General features: G+C 51.2%; 1 protein-coding gene across 1 annotated transcript; it reads right to left on the bottom strand.

The window, feature by feature from the left end:
• Window positions 1–4,784: 4,784 nt before the first annotated feature.
• LOC120395959 lies at window positions 4,785–7,486 on the bottom strand. Its single transcript, XM_039520797.1, has 2 exons — window positions 5,577–7,486; window positions 4,785–5,441 (listed from the first exon to the last, which is right to left on the bottom strand). Exons 1-2 carry the CDS (start codon window positions 5,850–5,852, stop codon window positions 4,980–4,982), a joined length of 738 nt encoding a protein of 245 aa, XP_039376731.1. The 5' UTR covers window positions 5,853–7,486; the 3' UTR covers window positions 4,785–4,979.
• Between the last annotated feature and the right edge of the window lie 10,950 nt (window positions 7,487–18,436).

The following is an 18,436-nucleotide window of genomic DNA, read 5'->3' on the forward strand; positions in this document are numbered from 1 at the left end:
GCTCAGGGGAGTCACCAGAGGACAAGGTGAACAAAAAAGATGTCGCTCAGGTAAATGAATGATTAAGAAGTGACGGTTGATGATGGAGTGTAATGAAGTTAGGAACCGGGAGGTTGTGTAAATCTACAAACAAGCAGTGGGGTGCTTACACTGTTTCTTTTCTGAAAATCTCTCAACAGCTCGATGATGCCTTTCTAGAGGCCTTTGAGAACTGACATCGGTAGTCTCGTGGGAGCAGTGATGAGCTGCCAAAATATTAACAACAGGTTCTCTCCTCCTCACCCCACGAGGGGGTCGTGCCCACCCGGGGGTCATGCCCCATCCAACACCCCATGTTCCTTGATGCCCCCCGGGACCCCTGCCCCATCCACCCCCCTTCCCTGTCCCCTGACTGTCCCCTGCCGCCCCATCCAACCCCTCCTCTGATTTCTGAGGGCCCCTTGGAACCCCTGCCCCATCCAACCACACCTTCTCTCTGTTCCTGCCCCCCACCACCCCATCCAACCCCTGCTCCTTCTTGACTGCCCCCCCGAACCCTTGCCCCATTCAATCCCCCTGTTCCCTGCCCTCTGACCGCCCCAATCCCTATCCACTCCCCCACAACCCACCAAACTCCCCTGCCCTCTTCCAACACCCGGTCCCTGCCCCCTTACCGCGCTACCTGGAGCCACTCAGCAGCGGACGGATCCGCTCAGCCGGGACTGGGACCGGCGCTTAGGGGGGCCCGAGCCGAGCCGGCCAGAGCCGCTCGGCCGGGACCTGGACGGGTGCCGGTGCCGGGAGGTCCGGGCAGGAGCTGCTTGGCCGGGACTGGGACCAGCAGTGCGGGGCCCGAGCCGAGCCAGCCAGAGCCGCTCGGCCAGGACCTGGACCGGTGCCGGTGCCGCGAGGTCCGGGCAGGAGCTGCTTGGCCGGGACTGGGACGGGCAGTGCGGGGCCCGAGCCGAGCCAGCCAGAGCCGCTCGGCCAGGACCTGGACCGGTGCCGGTGCCGGTGCCGCGAGGTCCGGGCAGGAGCCACTCGGTCGTGACCGGCACCACGGGCCCGGGGCCCGAGCCGAGCCGCAGCCGCTTGGCCGGGACCGGCACCGGCGCAGCGGGACCCGAGCCGGGCCGATGCCACTGGGGCCAGAGCCGGGGGTGCTTGGCCAGGACTGAGCAGGGGAGCTCAGCCAGGGGCAGGCCGGGGGCGAGGCCAGAAGAAGCCGCTCGGCCTGAGCCGGACTGGGCTGTGCCATGCCTCTCTGGAGCCCTCCTCACGCCTGCCCCCAGCTTACCTGCCTGCTGCTTGTTTCAGGCTTCTCGCGAACATCTGATTCGCGGGAAGCAGGGGAGGGGGAGGAGAAGGAGGGCGGAGTGTTCAGGGGAGGAGAGGGAAGTGAGCTGGGGCCGGGGGCCGGGTGGATAGCTGCCCAAGCTTTAGTTAAATTTAAAAGCTGCTTTAGAACCGGTTTTCCTGGAACAACCGGTTCTAAAAGGGTTTCTAAATTTAACAACCAGTTCCTGCGAACCAGTGGGAACTGGCTCCAGCTCACCACTACGTGCATCAGCTGTTTTTGCTCATGTCTGAGACACAGATCTCAAGAGGAAAATCCGGAAAAGGACAAAATGGAAGAATGAACCAGCTCAGACTCCCTTATGGTAGGGGTCGTGGTGTCCATTTTTACAGGCGGCTGTAAAAGGTCGTGTTAAAGCAGGCAATTAATGAAACTTATTTATTTAAATAGACACTACAGCACTAGTAAATGATGGCCACCTAAACACCACCCTATACCGGAAACCTACTGACCACTATACTTACCTACATGCCTTCAGCTTTCATCCAGACCACACCACTCAACCCATTGTCTACAGCCAAGCTCTACGATACAATCGCATTTGCTCCAACCCCTCAGACAGAGAAAAACACCTACAAGATCTCTATCAAGCGTTCTTACAACTACAATCCCCACCTGCTGAAGTGAAGAAACAGATTGACAGAGCCAGAAGAGTACCCAGAAGTCACCTACTATAGCACAGGCTTAACAAAGAAAGTAACAGAACGCCACTAGCCATCACCTTCAGCCCCCAACCAGCGGTGTATTATCGCCTAGGCCAACAAAGCCTAGCCCTAGGGGGGCAAATTTGCTCACCCCCCCTCCCCAACTCTGCCCCTTCTCCAAATCCCTGGCCCACCTTGTCCCCCAGGCGCACCGCACTTCCCTCCTTCCACCTCCCTCCCAGGCTTGCCACGCGAAAGCACTGGGAGGGAGGGAGAAGTGAGTAGTTGTGCACTCAGAGGAGGTGGAGCAGAGGTGAGCTGCAGCCCGCGGGTGCAGGGAGTAAACCGGGGGTGGGGGTGGGAACCGCTCCCCGCCCCAGATCATCTCCGCTCCACCGCCGCCATCCCCCGAGCGCACCACAACTCCCCTTCTCCCCGCTCCCTCCCAGGCTTGCCGTGGGGGAGGGTAGGTGAGCTGGCACGTGGAGGGGTGCGCAGCAATTTTTTGAGGGCCTAGGGGCGGCAAATTTGTTAATCTGCCACTGCCCCCAACTAAAATCTCTCCAGCGCATCATCAAGGATCTACAACCTATCCTGAAGGACAATTCCTCACTCTCATAGATCTTGGGAGACAGGCCAGTCTGCTCTTACAGACAGCCCCCAAACCTACAGCAACCACACAACAAAAACACTAACCCAGGAACCTATCCTTGCAACAAAGCCTGTTGCCAACTCTGTTCACATATCTATTGAGGGGACACCATCACAGGACCTAATCACATCAGCCACACTATCAGAGGCTCATTCACCTGCACATCTACCAATGTGATATATGCCATCATGTGACAGCAATGCCCCTCTGCCATGTACTTTGGCCAAACCGGACAGTCTCTACGTAAAAGAATAAACGGACACAAATCAGACGTCAAGAATTATAACATTAAAAAACCAGTTGGAGAACAATTCAGTCTCCCTGGCCACTTGATTACAGACCTAAAAGTCACAATATTACAAAAAAAACCCTTCAAAAACAGACTCCAACAAGAGACTGCTGAATTGGAATTAATTTGCAAATTGGACACCATTAAATAAGGCTTGAATAAAGACTGGGAGTGGATGGGCCATTACACAAAGTAAAACTATTTCCCCATGCTTATTTTTCCCCCCACTACAGTTCCTCACATCTTCTTGTCAATTGCTGGAAATGGGCTATTTTCATTACCACTACAAACAGTTCTTTTTCTCTCCTGCTGATAATAGCTCACCTTAACTGATCACTCTCCTGACAGGGTGTATGGTAACACCCATTGTTTCATGTTCTCTGTGTATATCTATATATCTATAGATCTTCCTACTGTATTTTCCACTGCATGCATCCGATGAAGTGGGCTGTAGCCCACAAAAGCTTATGCTCAAATAAATTTGTTAGTCTCTAAAGTGCCACAAGTCCTCCTGTTCTTTTTTCACTTTACACAAACCGGCTCGAATACGTTTTAAAAGAAACAAGACCAGTGTCGTGGTACAGGCACCACCACTCTTGCAACCTCTCTAGGAGGTTGTATAGTTCTAAGCAGGCATAAGCTGTGGTGAAACAGGCTATGAAGACGTTGGTATTGCCCGAGACAGAGGACCGGTCTTTTGCGTGCTTCCAAGACACACACGCGGTTTCATCGTCGATAAACTCACAGGATGAAACCTTGTAATTGAGGGGAAACAGGTACTGAAAGAGTGGAGAAATTGGAGAGGGTCCAGAGAAGAGCAACAAGAATGATTAAAGGTCTTGAGAACATGACCTATGAAGGAAGGCTGAAAGAAATGGGTTTGTTTAGTTTGGAAAAGAGAAGACTGAGAGGGGACATGATAGCAGTTTTCAGGTATCTAAAAGGGTGTCATAGGGAGGAAGGAGAAAACTTGTCCACCTTAGTTAGCCTCTAAGAATAAACAAGAAGCAATGGGCTTAAACTGCAGCAAGGGAGGTTTAGATTGGACATTAGGAAAAAGTTCCTAACTGTCAAGGTGGTTAAACACTGGAATAAATTGCCTAGGGAGGTTGTGAAATCTCCATCTCTGGAGATATTTAAGAGTAGGTTAGATAAATGTCTATCAGGGCTGGTCTAGACAGTATTTGGTCCTGCCATGAGGGCAGAGGACTGGACACGATGACCTCTCGAGGTCCCTTCCAGTCCTTGAATCTATGGATCTATAAAATCTAAAGGTTTATTCATTAAAGGAAAAAGATACAGATGAGAGCTAGAATTGGTTAAATGGAATCAATTACATACAGTAATGGCAAAGTTCTTGGTTCAGGCTTGTAGCAGCAATAGAATAAACTGCAGGTTTAAATTAAGTCTCTGGAGTAAATCCCCAGCTGGGATGGGCCATCAGTTCTTTGTTCAGAGCTTCAGTTTGTAGCAAAGTCCCTCCAGAGGTAAGAAACAGGACTGAAGACAAGATAGAGATGAGGCATCAGCCTTTTATAGTCTTTTCCAGGTGTAAGAACACCTCTTTGTCCTTACTGTGGAACATTACAAGCAAAATGGAGTTTGGAGTCATATGGACAAGTCCCTGCATACTTTGCTGACTTAAAAGGCGCATCTGCCTTCTCTCAATGGGTCAGTTGTGTAGCTGACGGTCCTTAATGGGCCATCAAGCAGGCTAGGCAGAGCTAACACCAACTCGTCTGGGATGTCACCCAGAAGCATAGCATAAGTTTGAAATACAGACAGGATAGAGCCAATATTCATAACTTCAACTACAAAATGACACATGCATACAGACAGCATAATCATAACCAGCAACCCGTAACCTGGTCTTAGACCCCTTATATGACCCCCTTTACCTAAGATTTGGTGCCACTACAGGACCTTGGTTGCAACCATGTTCTATACGGTCCCAGTTCAAGTCAATAATGTGACACAGGCATCTTCCGGTTTGGTCATTTTCTTTAAAACACGGTCAGGGTCTGCACTAAATTGCACAGCATTTATCAAGGTCACCCCTTACGCTAAATGTTCTTGGGTTAGGCACAGACATTGCATAGCATAACCTATGGCAAGAACAGTGTTTAATAAGCTTTCCAAATACAGCTCAGCACACAAGCCCCAGAGCTTGCAGTTTATATCTACTGAAGACCAAGTCACACAGTCATGGCGCCGTTGGGCTGGCGCATCTATGACACAGCCCTCACAATCTTCAAAAAGCTTTTCCCTAAGGCAGTGATTAAGGACAGCATAAACAGCAACACATACAATAGACCGCATGACTTTTTTATGCTCACGACGCGGCACTGGCTCAGTTAGTTCCATGCCAAGCCTCCTAAACTCCTCATAGCTGTCATCCTCGGAGTCCTCTTCAACAATTTGTATCGGCATTGAGCAAAAACAAGGAGATCCCGGTTCATCTTCGCTGCTTGATGTAACGCTGTCCAGGGCCTGCGGGTCCTCTAGAAAGGCATCATCAAGCTGTCGAGAGATTTTCAGAAAAGAAACAGTGTAAGTTCCCACTGCTTGTTTTTAAACATACACAACCCTCCCACCCCCGGTTCCTAAGCCCATTACACCCCATCATCAGCAGTCACTTCTTCATCATTCATTTACCTGAGCAAAGTCTTTTCCATTCACCTTGTCCTCCGATGACTCAACCGAGCTGTGTTCGCCTTCCACCTCTAGTGGGGCGAACAATGAGAGGCCTTCATGCTCATTGGGGTGCCTCACGAGAGTTTGGGTTTCGGGTTCCGGCGTATCCATCAACGGCTGAGTCAAAGAGCCCTCGTGGGAACTGTCGCTGATATAGTGCTTTCTCCACACAAATCCAAAGGCCCTCGGGGCTAAAACAAAGTCCAAAGTGCTCACAGGGGTGGTGAAGGAGTCCATGTTTCCATGATTTCTAAAGCACGCATCCTTGGTAAAAGATGGCCTCTTCTGCCCCGGCGCTGGGACTTATGGGGTGATAGTGTTGCACTCTGATTGGCAGAGGGCGCTGGGAGGAGTTCTCAGAAGGGTGACACGGCCCTCATCTGGGCGGGTCACCCCGCCCTGGAACACCACCGATTGGTCAAATCTGCTCTGGGGGTGGTCCTATGTGGCCGAAACCCATCGCGATTGGTAGAGAGCATTGGGAGGAGTTCTTAGAGGGATCACACGAGCCACATCTGGATGGGTCCCCCCACCCTGGAACACCCCTGATTGGTCAAATCACCTCTTGGGGCAGGCCTATGGGGGCAAAACCCCTCCTGATTGGTAGAGGGCAGCGAGAGGAGTTCTTAGAGGGGTCACATGACACACTTTGCTTCCAGTCATGTGTCCACCTTGACCCCGGAAGTAATACCCCCATGGGTGGGGCTGCTGCTGAGAGGCGGGTGGGGCTTAAGGGATCGAGGGTCGGGGTTTTAGGGGTCACGGGGCTGGTTTGGGTTTGATTGACGTTATGGCCCTAATAGTACTACTGGACACTCTTAGAGGCCCTTGCCTTCCAAAAGGGGGGCTTTGTGAATTTAGTATCAGCTCTTCTTGAAGGGAGGATTGATTCTTGAACCGCATGAGGTAAAGTAACAAATCCATTGAGCTAGCCACACCCTCAATCTCATCCAAGCCCCCAGGCCCCCCCTTCATCTTGGAATCTGGGTTTAAATGTCATACCCCAAGGAGAGTCTCTTATCCATCAGTCTCTGTGTCCCAGTATAACAAGCCATTCTTCTCAGCGACTTTAGCCCACGCTTACCAGACCCACTGGATGATAGGGAGAGGTTGGAATTTGTGGGCCCCTTCTGTTAGTGGGCCTGCTGGCAGGGTGGGATTCAGTAGTATGGAAACCAGACACCCTTGGAGGCCCTTGCCTTCCAAAAGGGTGGCTTTATAAATTTAGTGTCAGGTGTTCTGGAACGAGAGTCCTTGGACATTCGGGACTTCACTTTGTTTTGAAGCTTGCTGAAGATTTGCTTGAGGCACATTAACCTCTGCTTGAGAACTTTGCTCCTTGAAGGAGATGGTGTCCTAGCTCTGGAGGCCTTTGGTGACTTTGGGGGAGAACCGTCAGGACTCCCAGTTGCTTTCTCCCGAGCTTGCAAAAGCTCTGTTGTACTCGTAGCAACGGACACCATCTTTGGTTGCCTGGTGGGAGCCGTTTTCCCCATGCCATCCTGCGCCTTGCTCTTGTCTTCCGGAAGGAGCCACAGCACTGCCATCTTGCTGTGGTTGATGTCAGATGCTGAGGAGTCTCCTGGAGTCCATCGCTGTGGAATTCCATGGGATCTTCTGGGCAAGTCAGCACCTACAGAGCCAGCTGGTCTCTTCCATCGAAGCTTACTGCGCTTCTTGCAGATTTTGATTGGCGGCTGTTCCCTGGAGAGCTTTGAATTCACAGTTCCATCGAACCCATGTGAATCCATGATGTCTCGAAGACCATGCAGCTCAGCAGATGTCTCCTTCTTACCCTTCATCTTTCCTGGATGTGCCTTGCGGCACTGCTGGCAAACTGAGACCTGGGCCACCAAGGGGCGGGAGCTGCTCAACATTTCCATCAGGTGCTTGATCTGCAGGTCGTGTGCAGCCTGCCCAGCAATGAGAGAGTCAAGGGTGTATCTTGTTAGCTGCTCAGAGCCTGGGGCCTCTGGGGCAACCTGGTGGCATTGGGTCCTGGGAAGATCTGCCCTGCCCTCACCTGCCTGTGCCCCTGGCCCCAGGCAGGAGCCTTCTCCCAAGGTAACATTCCTCTCCATGTGCAGCTCCAGCTTCTCTTCAGTCCCTTTGCTGTCACACACACTGGTAAGGGGCTTTCTCAACTCGCTCCTATAAATCTGGAGTGTCGCTTCGAGTGTCTTCTCTGCTATTGTGGTTCCTGGAGGTGGCAATGTCAGATCCATCCCTGCTGGCAGAGTGCAGCAATCTCGGTTAGTCTGGTTTCCTGCCGCGCTATCATTCCTGCCCGTCTCCATGGTGGTATCTTCCACTGGCGTTGGAGGATGTGTGGAAGAAGAGGAGCTTGTGCTTTGCCTCCCTGTTTGCAGGAAATCGGTCTCCATCTCACTGAACTCCACTCTGGCTCCCCTGGCTTGGACGGCGTGAGGCAGCTCTGCCGGGGGCTCTGGATCCAGGGTGAGCAGCCCCCTCTGCATGATGAGATGCTCACGCCTTATGTGGAGTTTGATGGGGTGGGCAGGCTGTTGTCCCATTGTTGGGAATGCCGCTGTCCTGTGCCTGCCTGGCTCCCTAGGGGGGCGGAGTGGCCCAGGCAGGGCAGTCTCTGTCAGGAGGGGAGCATCTCTGTGCGACTCTCTCACGACCTTAGGAAAAGCCTTCGTTTGGATCTCCGAGCATTTCTGAGCCACGTGATCCTGCAGCTTGACCCCCGCCGTGGGCACAGGCCTGGCCAGGATGGCATCAGGGGATGCCATGATCCTGTGGGCCTTTTGGGGCAGGGGTCCCCAGGGGCAGACACATGGCTCCTGGATCTCCTGTGCATGCTGAGGGCTGGTGTCGCATCTCAGGGGCTTTGGGACCTTTGCTGGAAATCCACATTTGGGCTGATCTGTGTTGAATTCCCATTGCTGCTTGGTGTCCTGCTCACCCAGCAATGGCTCTCCCGGGATGGGGGTTTGTGGAGCCCCCAGTTGGCTCTGCAGATGCTTCTGTTGGATGTTGAAGTCTGAGCCATGGGCTGACATCTGGTCCAGACCTATGTTCTGCTCTCGCCAGTCTCGTCTGCTGTGGGCAGGGGGCCTGGGGAGAGGCTGGGCTTGGATGGGATGAGTGGATCCTTCCCAGCTTGCGACAGGCATGATCTCCCTTGTGTGGCAGAGGGGCTCTGACCAAGCCACGGAGGCTTCTCTCAGGGGAAAGGAGCTGGGACTCCAGAGGGGAGAGGTGGTGGATTCCATGGAGGAATAGGAGAACTGGCTCATCCCAGATGTCGACACACTCCGCCTGCGGGAGAGAGCAGACAGGGACAGATGGGACATGGCCCTGCTGAGCAAAGGCAGGGCTTGGTCACAGCCTTCCAACAGTAGTGCAATGGGGCAGTGCCTAGGCATGCATTGCACACCACACCCTGACACAAGGACATCAGCTGGGTAAGGAAGGACTGAGAGGGGGAGCTGGCACTCATTTTATCTAGAACGATAACCCCTTCGTCACACACACATGTGCAGCACCTAGCACAATGGGGCCTTGAGAATGATCGGGGATCTACTGCTATTTTAATAGAAAGATTAGCTAACAAGAATTGGTTTGGGGGAGGAAGATGTGAGCATGTGTGTGTAACCCTTGCCAGAGGATGTTGTGAAGGCCAAGACTATAAACTCTAAAAGGGACTAGATACATTCATCAATGGCTATTAGCTAAGGTGGGCAGGGATGGTGTCCTAGTCTCTGTTTGTCTGAAGCTGGGAATGGGCGATAGGGGATGGATCATTTGATGATTCCCTGTTCTGGTCATTCCCTCTGCTGCACTGGTATTGGCCAGTTTTGGAAGACAGGATACTGGGCTAGACGAACCTTTGGTCTGACCCAGTCTGGCTGTTCTTATGTTCTTACATTCTAACCCACTGGAAAACTGTCCTCTTCTAATGGCTGATACACTAGAGGCTAACAACCTACCATTGCTCCCAGTTAATGGAGTTTCTCTGGTGGTGGAGGTCTGTGCTATGGTCCTGAAAGTCCTGGGTTTAAACCCAGCTGATGACTCGTGTTTGGGGTGTATCACGTGGTGTCCCACTCACTGCTTGTCTGGTGCCTACTCTGGGGATGGGATTAGCTCTCGAGGTCAATGCCCCTTCCAATTGTCGCATGTGGTCACTGTCACTCCAACAGTGACCCAGACAGTTCTCCTGTTCACTGCCCCGCCGGTCCATGCCATGCCCTCAGTGGCTGGTAGGGAAACCTGGGCCCACACTTCACACTGGGGTCCAGGCCAGGGACCCTCAACCCAGCAGTTCTGGGCTTTCCTCTCCCAGCCTGGACTGCTTCCTACTGCTCCTAGTTCCCTCCTTGCTCTGGGTGCACCAGCTCCAAACACTCCCCCTCTTCCCAGGGAGGGGCTGCCCTTTCCCAGCCGCAGCCCCTGTCTGGTGCCAGCTTCCTGGCTTTATAGGCCCTGTCTGTTCCTGCCAGCTGAGCCTGCTTGGGATCAATTGCCTGCTCCCCGGCTCTTCCTGCAGGTGCACCCTGTGGAGTTCATGGGCCTGCCTGGCCACCGGAGCCCCTTCCAGTGCTGTGTGGGGTGGACACCCCCTCACAGGGTGTCATTGGATTGCTTTTTCCTTCAAACACAGCACGGGCAGGTTCTAGACAGTCACCTGCTGGCAGATATTGCCGTACAGAAGGATTTGATCCTACTCACAACCCCAACTTGTGGTCTCTGCATTTCATTTCTGATAATCCCTCACCTCACTTTCACTGGTATCTCACCTTGGAAGCTAAAGCCTCTTAGTGACTTTTTCCCTGTTATTTTAGGATCCTGGAGTGTCTGGTTTTCCCTGCTCCCTCCTCTCTACATTCACTCTCCCCTCCCACCCAGCCCCCAGTCTGGTGTCCCCTGGTCAGTTGCCTTACGGTATCAGAACTTTATCCAGGTGTCTGGCCAAGTACTGTACCCTCCTCTCAACGAGCCTGAGGTGCTGAGCCAAGGGGAGCTTCTCCAGCTACACAGAGCAGCTGTGGAACAGGGAGAGCAGATAGCTAAGTGCAGGCCCTGCCCTCAGGCCCTCTTTTACCCAGAGGGGCAGCACCGAAAGGCTCCCTGTCCCATTCTCCACTGAGGCAGCCTCCTCTCCTGCAATACCTGGGCCTTGGATGTTCTGGTTTGGGGTTAGCTGGATTGTTAGGCGAGCCCTGTCTAGTGCTGAGGAGGTGAGAGTGTATCCTGCTGGCAGCGTGTGTATCATGTCCCGCCCACAGAAGCTAATCAACATATAGGATAACAGCCTACTATAGCTGCCAACTAATGCAGCTACCTCTTCAGCTCTAAGGGGTGCTTTATGCTGCAGAGCTGAAGGTCCAGGGTTCAAATCCTGCTGGGAACCCATGCCGGGGGACTGGAGGAGGGGCCGTTACAGAAGTGCTGCTGGATCCCTTTCACCCTACTCACCATACCAGAAAGGCCAGCCTTCCTCCTGACCTCTCCACCTCACCTCCCCGGGGTGCACGGGGCTGCTCCCAGAAAACATTTTCTCCCCCTCTTGGGATGGGAGGATGGTCCAGTCCAGTCGACACAATCTACCCCGCCCCCACTGCCCCAGGTTAAATGAGCCATATGATGCTTGAGGAAGGGAATGACCCACTGTACAATGCGTGGGGGTGGATTAGAGATGGCAACTTCTGCTGGGTGGGAATGAATTGCAGGCGTCTAAAGGAGAAGAGTTGCTTGCGTGGTACATAGGTCGGGGCAGGGGAGGGATTACTCGGGTGAGGATGAATTGCATGACGCTAAAGGAGGGGACTGACCCACTGCAGATTCATGGAGGGGGGCATTGCTTACCACGTCTCTGGGGATGCACCAGCCTCCTCCAACTCTTCCTCACAGCACCCAAAAGCTGCCAGAAGTGAGACATAAAGGAGACATTGAGCTGCTTGGGCACCCTCTGCTTCCTAGCAGCCTATTGCCCCAGATTTCAGGGGCAGCCTGTGAACGGAGCCCCAGCCAGTGCCTCTGCCCGACTCTGGGCACGACTGCGCCTTCGCAGGAAGAGGGGAGGCTGGTGGGGGAATAGACCCTATTTCTCTGCTTTGCATGGGGCCTGAGTCTGCCACTGCAGCTGTGGGGTCAGGGGCTGCTTACCTTTTGCTTTCTTCTTTTTCTTTCCGTGTCTCCTCTTCCTCGGAGAAGCCTGCCACACACAGAGAAAGCAGCAGGTTAGAAGAGAACTCCTCAATAAACCTGGGAGAACAATGAGCCAGAGGTGATTGCCATGTGGGGCCAGGGGGAAGTTTTTCCTTGTGGAAGAGTATTGCACTATGAGGCCTCATGGGTAGGCATTGTGCTTTCCTGTGATGCAGACAATGTAGGGCACACAGCACAACCCATAACAGGGGTCACTGGAACAATCCAGGGGTTGGAGAAACAGGGATTGCTGGTACCAGGAACCTGCAGAGTTTATAAGCATTGAAGGAGACAGCCTGCAAAGTTCTCTCTCCTGCAGAGATGACAAAACTCTGCAGGTTTTAGGATTTCAGGGTATGCAACTAACCCCAGATACCATGCACGGAATTCAGACCTTGGGGGAAAAATCCGACCTCTGGACAACAGTGTTTCCTAGATACATATTTAGGGAGTGCATGATATCGGGGTTTTATCTGCATGCATTTGGGATGGCCATGCTACTCCTGAGTGGTGAAGCCATGAATGGGTTATCCAAATCCACGCAAACAAGTGCTGATATAACCCCAATATCATCCTTAAACGGCAGCTCTTTTACACCAAAAAACCACAACAAGAGTTTGGCATGAGTTCAGCCCACTTGCCTGGGAGCTGCAAAGTTTCTTGAAGGTAAACTGCACTGCTTGCAGCTTAACTAGCCAGGTATTCCTTTCACAGGCTAGAGCTTTCTCGCCTGGGCTCAGCCCCTGCCCTCCTCCCCCACAGTTTAGTTCCTTTATTTCTCCAGGTGTTTTCAGCAGGCTTCCTTTTTGGGCAGGGAGATGGTGGAGAAGAACCTAGATTAACTCCCTTCTAAGCCTTAAATAGGATTTGGCTATGACAGGAATCCTTTGTCTCCCAGTTTGACCCCCCACTCCCTCCTAGTGGAAAAATACCACCAGTCCAAAATGATGTCCATCTGAGGGAACTGGGATTGTTTAGTCTGCAGAAGAGAAGAATGGTGGTGGGGATTTGATAGCTGCTTTCAACTACCTGAAAGGGGGTTCCAAAGAGGATGGATCTAGACTGTTCTCAGTGGTAGCAGATGACAGAACAAGGAGTAATGGTCTCAAGTTCCAGTGGGGGAGGTTTAGGTTGGATATTAGGAAAAAACTTTTTCACTAGGAGGGTGGTGAAGCACTGGAATGGGTTACCTAGGGAGGTGGTGGAATCTCCTTCTTTGGAGGTTTTTAAGGGCAGGCTTGACAAAGCCCTGGCTGGGATGATTTAGTTGGGAATTGGTCCTGCTTTGAGCAGGGGGTTGGACTAGATACCTCCTGAGGTCCCTTCCAACCCTGATATTCTATGGATTCTATGATTCTATGAGGTGACATGATCACATGACCCTGCAGTGTCAAAGCAGCCTCTCAGGAAACTTCTCAGGAAGGAGGAAGATTAGTATCTTCAAAGTCCTATTGTCCTACCTAATGGCCCATCCAGGCTGATTGCCCACTGTTTGGGGGCATTCCCCTGGTGCAAGCACTTTTGTAATTGATACAGAGCCCATATTCCTAACTTCAGATACAGAAATGATACATCCATACAAATAGGATAATCCCATTCAGTAAATCAGAACCTTTCAATGATATCTCACATGACCCATCTTGCATAAAACATACCTTAGTCTGTGAGGTGTCAATGCTGTCCTTAGATCAGGAGATGGGATGGGGCAACCGCCCAAGTGGGCTGAGCTCAGAATAAGGCAGGAGAGAGGGCATCAGGTTTCCCAGGAAAACCCTGGGTCTTTTCCGAGCTCTATGACTCTCAAGCCCTTAGGCAAGGGACATTTTTTCCCTACTTGTGGGAACTCCTAAAACCCCTGTGACTGAGGCAGAATCTCCCAGCCTGAAGTGAGAAGCAGCCCTGAAGTGATTCTCTAGTGCTACCAGTGCAGAAAAACGTTCCTGGTATCGCCAGCCCAAGCATTCCAGCACCATGAGCTGGGCCCCACCAAAATCATGAGATTGGCTTCAAAATAATGAGATCTTCACAAAACATTCATCTGGGGAACTCTTCATTTGCCTTCTGGTGTCTGAGCCGCTAGGGTGCACTCCATTCATGTTCTCCAGCTTCTCTTTGCAACCAGGAGGGCTTAAAATTGGCTAACAAATAAACTAAAAGAAAGAGCAGAGATTCTCAGATAAATCATTTGACTCCAGTAGTGGGCGCTTTAAGAAAAGCACCCTATATCATAAGATAATAAAGAGCCCTACCTCTTATCTAACATGTTCAATCAGTAGATCTCAAAGCACTTTACAAAGGAGGTCTGTAGCATTAGCCCCCTTTTCGAGGTGGGAAATTGAGGTACAGAGAAGAGCAGTGACTTTCCCAAGGTCACCCAGCAAGACAGTAGCAGAGCCAGGACTAGCACTTAAGTCTCCTGAGTTCCATCTAGTGCTCTATCCACTAGGCCACAGTGCATTTGAAGTAAGGGGTCATAGTTAATACATTCCTGTAGCGGTTATTTTGGGCTCTTCCAATACCATTGTTATTGAAGTTACACATTTTGACCTGTGGTCTGTGCTGGTACAGGGGCATCCTTGTTAAAACGAGTTTCTCACAGCAGGTTGCATCTGAGATCTTGTTAGGCCTGAACACAAGTTAACTGGACCATGTCTCTGATGTCCCCATGGGAAAGTTTAAAAGCCATTGAAGGCCTTGCAGTGCACTGACATACTGGGATTTTCAGAAAGCCTTTGACAAGGTCCCTCAGCAAAGGCTCTTAAGCAAAGGAAGCTGTCATGGGATAAGAGGAAGGGTCCTCTCATGGATCAGTAACTGGCTGAACCATAGGAAACAAAGCGTAGGAATACTGCATGCAGATGTGGTCTCCCCATCTCAAAAAAGATATCTTGGAATTGGAAAAGGTTCAGAAAAGGGCAACAAAAATGATTAGGGGTGTGGAACAGCTTGCATAGGAGGAGAGATTAATAAGACTGGGACTTTTCATCTTAGAAAAGACAACTACAGGGGATATGATAGAGGTCAAATCATGATTTGTGTGGAAAAAGTAAATAAGGAAGTGTTATTTACTCCTCATAACAGAAGAACTAGGGGGTCACCACATGAAATGAATAGGCAGCAGGTCGAAAAGAAACAAAAGGAAGTATTTCTTCACACAATGCACAGTCAACTCCTTGCCAAAGAATGTTGGGAAGGCCAAGACTATAAGAGGGTTCAAAATAGAGCTAGATAATTTCATGAAAGATAGGTCCATCGATGGCTATTAGCCAAGATGGGCAGGGATGCCCCACCATGCTCTGAGGGTCTCTAGGTTCTGTTTACCAGAAACTGGAAATGGATCACAGGGGACAGATCACTGTTCTGGTCATTCCCTCTGAAATACCTGGCATTGGCCACTGTCGGAAGACCGGTTACTGGGCTAGATGGACCTTTGGTCTGACCCAGTGTGGCCATTCTTATGTTACAGCTGTTCAGCCTCCTTGCTACCTGTGATGTCATAATCCTGCTCAGTTCTCCAGTCTTCCATGGAGTCTGGATGGAAAGACAGGGTAGATGTCACCTAGTGAGCTGGGCCTGTAAGAGAACCTGTGTTCAGGCAGAGAGGGGCTCCTGGGAGAGCAGAGTCAGGGCTCCGTTAAAGAGCCGGAGACAAGGGCCTGGCCTGAGTGTAACCCACCAAACTTTGATTACACCCGTACCTGTAATAATTCCATTGTATTGCAGGGACAGTGAGCAGGTTCAGTCTGTTCTGGCAGCAGAACTCCCACCTGTGGAGAACAACACAAATCTTCGAATTGGGACAGTTGGGGATGCCAGTACCCTGAGTTGCTCCGATGTGGAGGAAAGACGCCACAGTGTAGTAAAGCTGCTCAGACTAAACAAAAAAAAATCCTTTTGTTGATAAGACGACAATCTGTGGGTTAACTAAGACGCCTCATAAATTGAAACATGCTCTTATCATTACAACCAGGGGCGGCTCCAGGCCAACAGCATGCCAAGCGCGTGCTTGGTGCGGCACGCCACGGGGGGCGCTCTGCCGGTTGCCGGGAGGACGGCAGGCGGCTCCGGTGGACCTCCTGAGGGAGGTCCACGAGAGCCGCGGGACCGGCAACCGGCAGAGCGCCCCCCGCGGCGTGCCGCCCTGCTTGGGGCGGCGAAATGGCTAGAGCCGCCTCTGATTACAGCAATACAGCACATACCAGTCAAAGAAAAATAACAGTATCTAACATACAGATTTCTTCAGTACTGAAAGGTACACGGGCCACTAATCCTATGCATTGAAATCATGCGCTGCTTATTTGGCATTTATGTCCTCACACCCTCCTGAGCTGACCAAGCAGCAAGCACTCTGTTCTTTGAATAGGCTGGGATCCTTCTCCTGGCAGTTATCCGCTTGCTGCAGGTAGCCAAAGCAGGCCTGCGAACATCAGCCCTCGGGGCAGAGATCTTCAGCGCCCTTCCAATATGGCATCTCTCTCTGGGGCTGGCTGAACTGGCGGAACAGGTTGGCACCCTCTTTTTTTAAAATTTGGGAGTGGAATTGGCCCTCCACCCTTGGAGATGCCCTACTGAGCATATGTGACCCAAAGCGCCCTCTAGTCACACTCTGCATGTGATGGTAATAATCTTTGTACAAAATATGCCTTGTGAGGTACCATTTGAAAACTAACAACTCTCTGGTCAATCAGATCATGATGCAACATTACATAGAGAGTTATGAGTTCCCCCTGTACGACATTACTTGTGAAAACCCGACAGCCCCTCCTAGGCAAACACTGTTAAAGAGGTCTGTCCTAAACAAAGGAATGGGGGTTTAGGTAAGCAGCAAACAGGGGCATTAAGACAGCAGGGGAAGGAGATGGTAGTGAACAGAGCAATTTACATTTCAGCAAATGCAAGTGGGGGGAGGGGGAGGGAGAAGAGCACGAATAATGTTGACAGACCTTGGTTGTTGGCAGGCAGGATCCACCCTGGGACTTCTGGAGCTTAGTGCATGAGCCTCAACTGCATGAACTAAGAGCCAACCAGCTGTTAGCGAGGGCTGTAGAGCAGACTCATTGAACTGTCTCTAAATGGTCTCGGTGCCACTAGATAGGACAGAACACCACACCCAGGAGGTGTGTGGGATACAGACTTCCCCTCGCTGAGGAAGCACGTCCCGAACTCAGAGACTTCCCGGTTGAAATCCCAGCCAAGCCCCCACTTGTAACATTGACAGACCCCAGTTGGTGGCAAGCGGGATTGAACCTAGAACTTACTGCATGAATCTCTACCGCATGAGCTAAAAGGCTGCAGCACTCTCTCACTCACGCCCGTCACCCCAATCGGGGTATGAGCCGCCAACCACAGATCTCCAGAGTCCTCTATCCTGGGCCATTCGCTCTAGCTGGTTCCAGCACAGACACATTTTATCTCCCTCTCATTAAGTGGGCTTGGTGCCACTTGACAGTACAGGACACCACACCCAGGAGGTGTGTGGGTTACACACGGAGCCTTCACCACCAGACTTCAGGTCGCCTTCCTCACAGCTTGGATAAACTTTGCTTTGAGGGGGATCCTTTAGAACTGCGGCTCTCAACCTTTTCTGTTGTGTATTTGGTTGTCATGGTTTTTGTTCCTATGGCAACTGAGTTAGATTATTAGGGGATAGCCCGGCCAGCTTTGGCCGGTTGAGTGAGCTTTGTGTCTGTAAATAAAATGGTAGTTTTGTTAGCTGTCTGCTGTCTGGCCTCAAGTGATTTCTTCCTAAACCGGCTGCCCCCAAGGATATAACATTTTCAGTCTACTGTGCCCCTTTCAGGAGTCTGATTTATCTTGTGTAGCCCCAAGTTTCACCTCACTTAGAAACGACTTGTTTACAAAATCAGATCTAAAATACAGATGTGTCACAGCACACTCTTACTGACAAATGGATGACTTTCTCCTTTTGTCTGTATGAAATTTTAACCTGTACTTATTTCATTAGTGCTTGTTATGTAGCCTTCTGTAAAACTAGGCAAATATCGACAGGAGTTGATGTGCTCCCTAGAAGACCTCTGTGTACCCCGTGCCCCTGGTTGACAACCACTGCTTTAGAAGAATCAGCTTCCAAGACTCAAGGGACTAGAAAAGAAAGAGGCAGACAACCCCACATTCTTTCACCTAAGAAAACAAAAGCACCAGCACCTTTGGGCCCCTGGAAGAGAGCCTGAGCAAGGGGAGAGCCAGTCACCATTTTGCTGGGAGACTGTGGCTGAGAGAAACCATCTTGAACAGAGCCTGTGTGAAATAAGGCATACATTGATATTGGTGAGAGTAATTAATCACTGGAGCAATTTACCAAAGGTTATAGTGGATTCTCCGTCACTGACAACTTTTAAATCAAGACGGGATGTTTTTCTAAAAGATCTGCTGTAGGAATGATTTTGGGGAAGTTTTCTGGCCTGTGTGATACAGCATTCTGGCCTTGGAATCTGTGAAAGCAAGATCTATGAATCTTGGAATCTCATGATTTGGGAGGCCTGACTTGTGATGTCTGAATTTACTGGGTCATGAATGCTCTCCTTTCCTTATTCAGAATTTATTTTCAGGGAATATAAGGTACTATCGAGGAGACAGTGTGTTCCAATGGGCAGAGCACTGGCTGGGCAGTCAGGAAACCTCAG

This window comes from Mauremys reevesii, linkage group 1 (assembly GCF_016161935.1).
Source record: "Mauremys reevesii isolate NIE-2019 linkage group 1, ASM1616193v1, whole genome shotgun sequence".
Classification (NCBI taxonomy): Eukaryota; Metazoa; Chordata; order Testudines; family Geoemydidae; genus Mauremys; species Mauremys reevesii.